Here is a 9139-nt window from a genome sequence, read left to right as displayed (position 1 = left end):
GAAGTTATTCCCTTCCCAGTCCTTTAGTAGACAAAGAGTAAGCAGCTAAGCAGATAAACCAGCAAAGCTGGGGACTTTCTCCTGGGACTGATTGGTGTTAGTTTCAAGCAATTTCAGCAATTCCTTTAACAACTGCATGCAAAACTGTAACTCCCCACAGTCACACCCTGTGGTGCCAGAAAGGAAGCTAGAGCTGCATTTTTTTTTTCAAGCTGAGGTTCACTTGGCAGGGTGCACATACATTTGCTCAATTCAGCCCCTGACTTGATGGCCTAGTGAGTCATCAGGAGCTGTGTCTCCAAATCCAACAATAGTGATGGCAGCCCAACCCTATAGAAGGATTCAGGTAGGTTGACAGGGTAATTTTAGCTTTATAATATTTGAATCACAGAGTTAGAAAGGACCTGAGAGCTTTGGTGTAATGACAAAAGCACTGTATTTATGGTCAGAAAGGCTAGGTTCAGATTCTGGCTCTGCTACTTAGAGATGTTGTGGAGAAATTATCCCATCTCCTGTCCTTTAGTAGACAAAAAGCAAGCAGTATGACTTTGGGCATCAACTAACCTTGCTGAGGGTTATAGTTTCCTCCTTTGTATAATGAAGGGGTTGAATTAGAAGACCTCTGAGACCTCTTGTAGCCCTAAGTCCCATGATCTCCTCATTTTGCAGAGGAAGAAAGCAAGACCCAGAGAAAGCCACTCAAAGTGGCTTACCCAAGGCCTTTTTGGGGAAAGAAATAATTAGGATTACTTGGGGCTGTAGTTCTTTTACCCTAGTCTTGGGGAAGAGTCCATCTAGCCTTTCATACCTCAGGCAGCCAGCCTCTCTATGTTGGTAAAGGTGTGTTCCTATGCACTGGGGCAACAAAGCCCTTCTACATCTAGCCTTGGCTTTCATAGGCCAAGGAACAAGTCTCTCCCTTTCTTGTGCTTTGGTAAGAGGCTTTCTTAATCCTGTAGGCAGTAAAGAGTAATCTGCTGTGATCTCTGGTCCCATTACTTACAGTTGAGAAGTAGCTCTGGCCAGGGTATCAGAAGAAGTGCCCTGATTGCCAGGGGAAAGCATCAGGCCAGCCACGTTTTTTCCAAGTGTTAACCATTTATAAATAAGTACATTTGCTTTCATACATACAATTCATTGTACAGATGACAACCTGTATACATGGGGCAGGGAAATGCATTCGTTTGAACTTTTCACATCTATCTCACACAGCTCACGTGTACAGACAATAAAACTGCTCAAGCAAGTACAGCAAAGGAAAACATCGTCTTTCCTTATACACAGGGCCGGGGAAGGGCGGGCGAGGGAGTTGGAGGCCTCTGGTGGGCATGGGGTGTTCCCGCTGCACGAGTTCACAACTGTGTGGTGTTCAATTTATCAGTATAGAGAACGAACATGCATTGGATAATATACTGTACAGAGAAAGTCCTTTACATCAGAATTATAGAAAAGCTAAAGGGAAACTAAGTGCATTAAAGCTCTTTCCAGCAAATATCTTGAAAGGACAGCAAAGAGGAAGAAGAATCAAAACTGTTAGTACAAATTACTTTTTAAATGTATAGACTGTACATATTTGTACTAATTAAAATTGTCTTGGATTTGAAGGAGACAGAACAGAGACAGAGATGCTATGCTAGCATGGAAAGGAGGCTGAACTCCAGAATGACACCTGCCCTGAGCCTGGCAAGGAACTGGCCTCACTCAAGGAGAATTAGCCAAAGGAAGAGAAACAGAAAGTGTCATGGGATTTCCAAAATAATCCCTGAATGGAATGTGGTGCTAGAGCCAGTGTGAGTTGGTACACAGTAAGACAGTTAAAACTCCAGTAATGAATTATCCATATTACACCCTCTGCCTGGCCCTGGGGATGGAGTATATGAGAAAAAGGAGGGTTGAGTACTCCCATCCAGATTTTTTGGGCCAGTGATTATTAACAGAAGCAAAAAAAAAAGCCACCTAGCAGCAGCTGTAGAAAGAAACTAGGCACCTGGTCCATTTCCTTTCCACTGACTCAGAACCTCTGAGAAGGGAAATGATGACCTGTGACTGGATATGTTCAGCTCACCTGGCAGATTGGTCCATTTAAATGCCAGAGATGTGTCAAGAAGAAATGAGATGGTTATGTATGGGTGAGGAAACATGAAAGTAACACTTGATTTTTGGTGTCCAATTATTCATTCATTTGGTATTGACTTTCCTAGCTCTGACTGTGATCAGTCCACCCAGGTTGTGTCCTGGCAGGCAGTAGCCAAAAGCATCTCAGGGTGGTTCAGCTGCTTTGAGGAGCTGGACACCGAAATGAAGGTTACCAACACTTCAGCCCTTAGTGGTTTATGTTAACAAAACAAGTCAATGAAAAACTCAGTGATTATTCAAGTAGCTCCGCACAGAGGCTCCACCATCCCCATTTGTGCTTTGTCCAAACCCACTGCCAGTCTCCTTTCCTTGGGAGCATCCAGAGCTGAATTCAAGGCATTGCATGGTGAAGGTCTCCATGACATGTCTTCCTAGGTAGCTCTTACCCCTAAGCCCTTATTTAAATGTCGTTGGTCTCGGTAGGTGAACCTTCTGGACTCTTAGAAGAGGAGAGAAGCTGTACCTCCTGGTATATGAGTAACAGATGAGAAAGGCCCTTAGTGCTGACCACAGCAGGCTGGTCTCTCTCTCCAGGAAGCTTCTTGAGGACAGGGCAGGGAATGGAACTGGCAAACTGGGCAGGGGCAGCTGGGCACTTGGGACTTCAGCAGAAAACTGGCCACAGGTATGAGGTGCATTCCGCACAAGTTCCAATGGGGCAGTTGGTTTCAACAAAGGCATTTTTTTTTTTTACAGTAGAAAAATAACAGCTAACCCTTGAACTAAAAACCACCCACATATGACAGCCTGTAAGGAAGGCTGGAGAGACTGGGTGCAGGGAGAAGCTACTAGCTGCAATTAAAGTTTTCCATTGATTTGCTGGAACAAGGGAACTCTGTTCAATAAGGATCTACCTAGGGATGTTCCCTTCTCCCAGCTCCAGGCTTCTGTTCTATAGGAAGCTCCAGTTTTCAAAGCATGCTACTCCAAGGTCTGCACAGCTAAGGAGGATGTTCTCCTTCCCCCTTTACTCCCCTCCTCATGCCCTGCTCTTTCCTACACGGGACTCCCTTCTGGAGCTAGTTGGCCCCAGCTCTGCCCTGGCAGGAGTCCAGAGACCTCTCTCCTCTCCTCCTGGGATCTGCTCTGTCTGTTCCTTAAGGTAGAGGTAGTTCTAAAGGGGGCACAGCTCCCTTTACTACCAAAGGCTCTGGTGCAGAGCCAGGGTGACACCTAGTGGTTAAATACAGTAAAACGCAAATGACATCCATAGTCATTGGGGTTCACAGATTCTGAGGGAAAATAATCTTTCAATCAATCAACAAACATTTATTAAGTGCCTATTCTGTACCAGGCACTGGGCTAGGGTATTAAATTAGATACTGGTTACTTGCTCTAATGGATACATCTCTGAAATATAAAAATATGAAAAATTTACGAGGGAAGTTCACAAACTCCTATCTGGTCTGTGAACTGAGACGACCTTCCCCAAGCTGTTCTTAAAACATGAGGAAAAGTGTGTAGAAATTTGGTCTAACTCAATAACAAACTTTTAAGATTTGGACAGCGACTTCGGGGGTATCGCACGTGGTTCTAAGGAGTGGAGTTTTCCTGAGCCATCTGTTGGAAGTTAAACACATCTAAAAAGAAGAACAAGAAGAGGGTTTGTGCTCTATTAACATGGTTCTTCAATAATAATAGCGCACTTCTGCAACTCAGACAAGATACAACAACAGCAAATACAAAATGGTCTCCATTTTGTCCATGCCAAATTTTCATGATACACAGATTTTTTTACTTTGTAAATAAATACTAATTTTCAATTGCTAATGTGTGCCTTACTGATCCAGTAAATAAAGTAACCATGTCTCAGGAGTCCCTAAGAAAATTGCTGGAAAAACACTTTAAAATCACTGCAAATATTCGGTATTTAAAAATTACTTAATCTTTTGATGTTTATATACAACAGTTATTTCTTGTGCTATAAATGTTATGATCCATTGCTTGATTTCTTTCCTCTTTTTCTGTTTTTCTTGAAAAATACACTAAAAGACAGGAGTGGTTCTGCTATTTTCTAATGAAGACACTACTCACGCTTAAATATCCAGTATTTATCATAGTAACAAATTCAAACAGTAAAGTGCACCCATTTACAGACATAATGTGATGGTAACCCATTAGTGCAAGAATCCTGGGCAAAGAAAACGTATTTTTGGTGAGAAACCTACAAGCTGCAGCTCTGTCACCACTTCGTCTATTCTTGGGTGGCGTGAATGTGGGAGCTGGTGGGCTAGGCTTGAAGCAAGGGAGAGGGGGTGTGTGGAACTTTGCAGTTTCATTTTAAAACTGTATTCGAAAATACCTTTCCTAACCTGAAGTTAGGAAACATTGATTCAGAAAGTGCTGCTGGGGGCCATGTCTTAAATACAGTACTGGGATCATTGAATGGCAGTGAAGTAGCAAAGCAGGGCACGGGCAGTCTGTTTACAAGAGAACACAAGCTGCTCTTTCCCAGAAGAGGATCCAATTGGCTTTTTTTTTTCCCCAAGCTCATAGACAACCAGTGCCCAGTGGGAGTGCTCACTCTTTCTTAGATGGAAAAAAAGATATGGACTGGGATGGGCAACTTTTAAGTTTTCCAACCAAGAGAGCACAAAAAGCATAGAGGGCAATGGATCTCTTCTTTCTTATGGAAAATTGGAAGAGGAAGGGTCCCGGGATAGAAATGGGATCAGTGGAGTGTTTGAAATATTACAAGAAAACCAGCACATCTGTCTCGGTAGGTGTCTTTGTGCAGTGCAGACAGGACTCATGCTCCCGACGAGGCAGGGGAGGACACTACTGAGTCTGAAGAGACTGAAATCTTTTCTGAAGAACAGAAGCTTCTCAATGAGAGAAAATGGACAGAAACCCCCGTTCCACCAGCAGAGAAGGGGTGGGACAGAAAGAGTCCAACAGAACCGATCCCTGACTAAAACAAAACAAAAACACTAGCCCTGTGGCTCAAGTCAAATGAGAAAGTTCTAAGTTGCAATTTTTTTTAATAATTAAAAAGGAAGAAAAAAGTAGAAACAGATGCCTGCCCTCATCCAGTTAAGTAGATGTTTTCACAAATATCTGAGACAGAGAAATAGACCCCCTGGAGCACAGGCTCCCTCAGTTCGTTTTCTAAACAGCCAAACTGACATCATCCTGGCCTGTTCCAAGGTCTACATTCTTTTGTTTGGCAAAAGCTAAGGTAGCTGGGAAATGTCACCAAATCAAGCCTCCGTGTTTCCCTTTAACTGTTTTCCAGAGGAATAACCTTGCCTACTGCCAACAGGTCTGGTCACACCTGGAATCTGGTACAGGGAGTAGTTCATCCTAGAGCCCTTTACTCATGAAAGCTAGGCTGACTTTTTAACAGTGTAGGTCCAATTCACTTTTGTTTAACTCTTAAGTCTTTGGTTTCTAACATGCTACAATTGTTGGTGCCCTTGCTATCCGTCCATCCACTGTCCAACAGTGACTCAAAAAGCAGATTAACAAGTAGTGTCCACAAAGAATGGAAAATGCACAGAGGATGGCTGGAGTCAGAAACCCTACTGTTGTTTCCACATGTGCCCACCCACCCAGGACTGGAAAACAGGTCTGAGAGCTGACATTCTCTATTCTTATCACCCTGAATCAATGTTGAGTACACCTGGTTTTCAAACCAAAACAACCACATATCCTTAAAAAAAAGAAAACAAAAACCCATTCCTGAAAGTAGATGAGATTTGGGGAATCAAACCAGGCAGCGAATGCCAGACAGCTTTAGGAGACAGAGGAGTGAAGGCCACTCTGGGAAATAGCCTTAAAGCATCCTCTTCTGCCTCTCTCCTTAAAGAAGCGGTCCTCTTGTTATAGCATATAGGATTTTTAGGAGAGGATTCAGCTTCAGATGAAGCGGCAGTGTCTATCTACGCTCCAATGGAAAAAAAAATTTGCTGAGGGAAATCATGCTGCATGATGCTAGGATCCAGAGGAAATTTCCTCAAGATGATGGTTTTCTACAAGCTCTCCTGGTAACTCATTTTTCATCAGCCTCATTTTTGTTTGGGTAGATATACATAAAGATATCATATGCACTGGGTCTTCAGCACCCATCCAATTTCCTTGAGTGATTGAAATAGTAAAAGAATTGCCTCATCTTTAATTAAAGAAACAAACAAACTTGGAAAATCAATTTGGTGGCATTCTAGCTTCTTGGGGTTTTCACCAAATTATCAACCTGATTTTACTTCCTTCTCTACCCCTACCCCAAAACATGAACACCAGAGGTAATCAGAATGACATTCTAGATCTCATTACTAAAGGAAGCTTGCTATTAAGATCTATCAGGGCAGAGAAGTAGCTCCTCCTTGGGGAAGGAGACAGTCAGAACAGGAATGCACAGGCTGGCTGTTTGGAGAACACTGGGTAAGAATGCAAAGGCAAGAAGGGCAGCACTCTCTTTTGAAAATTCCTAGAGGAAAATTAACAAGAACATCTCTTTGAAAAAAAAAGGAGAGACAGTTACACAACAACACTAGGTGATCTGAAATCGATCGTCTATTTGAAAAAGCTGAGCAGTGTGTCTGATCTCCCTGGGCTAAACCACACCGTATGAAAAATCTCCTAGTTGGCAGCTGAAGAGAGAGGGCACACAGCTGGGGTATGGACAAGAGAAACTACAATCCTGGCTTGGTGGAGGCCAGCTTCCCAATTGGCTGCATGCAAATGGTTTCGGCATGTGTCTCTGAACACCACACAGAAATTACATGAGAAATTAAGCCAGAGAACTACCCCGAAAGTGGAAACCAAGCCTGGAAATGTGTGCTGAAAACATGGATCTCACTCCAACAAATGTCTTTTAAACATTAGACTCCACAAATGGTCTCTTTGGTTTGATTGGGGATGTCTGCCCTTGTCGAGAGTCCCTGGACAACTGCCTGTACAGGTTGTCCTGATACGCCTGAGCAACAGGCAATGTCCTGGCCACCTTCACATCAGGATATGAGGCAGCCTGGCTCACTCTCTCCAAGAGGTCTCCGCGGGACCCATTAGCCAGCATCCCATGGGGGCTGTAATAGTCATCCTCCAGCAAATGGCCGTTCTGTGCATTGTTGGTTTTGTTATAAAAGGCAATGTTGCTGATTGAAGACGGTGGACTGAAGGACTCGGGCTGAGGCAGATTGCCTGGAGACGTGGGGCTGATGACAGTATCCACGGATGAAACCGCCCAGGTCCGATTCTGCTGGTGGAGGTGGGGATACTGTTGAGTCCGGGCTGTTTTATCTATGATCCCCATGAATGGTGTGGTCCTGGACCGAGCTGGCTCACTGGGGTAGCCTCCCTGAGTGGGAGACACCGGAGACAGCTCATCACATGACCTGTCATATGCCGGCTTCAGTGGGATCTCCATTTGCTGAATTGAGGAGGATGGGCGGAAGGTAGGAGTCAGGTTGGAGGTGGATGATATGCTATTGCTAGAAGGAGAAAATCGGAGGCCTACGCTTTGGGAGTGCAACAGAGGCCGAGGAGTTGGTGGGTGGGATTTGATTTCATTAGGGTTGACTGTAACGGGTCTTCTGATTAAGTGTGAGACATCAGGGGAGCCCAGCTGGCTGGCAGAGCGCTCTAGATCCAACTTGGAGTGACAAACTGGGTAGTAGGAAGCCGACTGGCTGCGCCCGATCTGAGGTGTCTGACTGTACCTCACGCCCCCTCGGTAGGCCGAGGAAGGTCTCTGTGGAAGATCTTCTTTGGTCAGCCCTCCATGCTGGCAGATGGCACCTGCGCTAAGGCTGGCCTGGACGTGTTGCACAGGTCTCCCATCACCTACGATCCCCCCAATTGACCCTTGGTAGACCAACCGACTCTGACCCACCCCCATTTCTCCCTGTGAAGACTGGTATTTACTGGCCATTGAATGAGCCACTTGGCCATAAGTGCCAGTTGGGATGACCGTGCTGGAATGAACGGCTGAGCTGGGTTGGTTGCTTCTCACAATCTGGGCCTTCGCAGGCTGCAGTCTAAGCCCTTGCTGGGGAACCGCCACAGGAAGCTGGGGCATCTGGTACGGCCTCTGAGCCATTTTGGACAAAGGAGACTTTGGTCTTCCAGGAAGCTGACTAACGTTAGTTTCTTGCTGGTATCGCACAGGAGATCCAGACTGGGATCTATAGACACTCATGCTTTCAGCCGGGGGGCTAGCCCGGTACTGAGGGCCTCTTCGGAGAGGCGATGGGGGAGGACTTGGATATTCTTTCCCCTGCCCGGCCACGGGAGGAGGGCTGAAGCGGTAAGCTCCACCCTGATGAGCTGGGGAAGTATGTGGGGGACTAGGCCTGTAATGAGAGTTCTGGTGTGTTGGAGAGAGAGCAGGAGATGTGGACTGGTAGCTTTGTCTAGTGGGAGAGCCTACAGAACTATTAGACCGGAAATCAAAAACCTGATGCGAGCCGAGCGGTGAGCCGGAGATATACGCTGATTCCCGATGGGCAGGAGAGGAGGGTGGGCTCTGGATGATGGGGAGCCCCTGGGTGGGCCGAGCTTCAGTCTGTAAGCCGACGGAAACATTTTCGACATCCTGCTCTAGGTACTCCTCTTCAAAGATGTCTTGCACAGAATATAGATCTTCTTGCTGGGGGTCAGGCTCTGCTTCTACTGGTAACTGCTGCTGCTGCTGCTGTTGCTGCTGCATCTGTCTACACTCTTCCTCTACTCTCATCAGTAGCCGCTGGATCTCACGGTTGTTTGGGCACAGCTTGATGGCCTCGTTCAGGTCCTCCAATGCTGCTGAAAACTGCCTGCTTGACAAAGTGACAAACATGAGAACTGGAGTTATTCTGGATCATTGGTCATACCAAGAACTTAGAACATTTCTTAGAGGCCTGTGGGCTCTCTTGTGGGGTTGTACTGATAACCCTTTTGGCCTTTGTTTGGTTTAGTTTGATTTTCAAGGAAGAGACCAGCTAGGTGAGAATAAATCCCAGACCTGTTGGCCTCCAAATTCCTGGAGGATGACAGAGAAATGTTTTCACTATATTAGCCCAGCAAC

At 45.5% G+C, this 9139-nt stretch overlaps 1 protein-coding gene across 9 annotated transcripts in view; it reads right to left on the bottom strand.

Annotated features, from left to right (window-relative positions):
• Positions 1–1078: 1078 nt before the first annotated feature.
• TANC2 (tetratricopeptide repeat, ankyrin repeat and coiled-coil containing 2) overlaps positions 1079–9139 on the bottom strand; it is a 519058-nt gene continuing 510997 nt past the window's right edge. For 7 of the 9 annotated variants that reach the window (XM_027872925.1, XM_027872928.1, XM_027872931.1 and 4 more), the window contains one exon: positions 1079–8891. In XM_027872925.1, the coding sequence (XP_027728726.1) occupies positions 6950–8891 (1942 nt within the window). In that variant the 3' untranslated portion in view covers positions 1079–6949. The remainder of the gene's footprint in view (positions 8892–9139) is intronic. The other 2 variants (XM_027872927.1, XM_027872930.1) reach the window with 1 other exon arrangement.

The sequence above is a fragment of the Vombatus ursinus genome, unplaced genomic scaffold, assembly GCF_900497805.2.
Source record: "Vombatus ursinus unplaced genomic scaffold, bare-nosed wombat genome assembly UNPS02014801.1, whole genome shotgun sequence".
NCBI classification, from domain to species: Eukaryota; Metazoa; Chordata; class Mammalia; order Diprotodontia; family Vombatidae; genus Vombatus; species Vombatus ursinus.
This window is presented reverse-complemented; position numbering and strand designations above follow the sequence as displayed.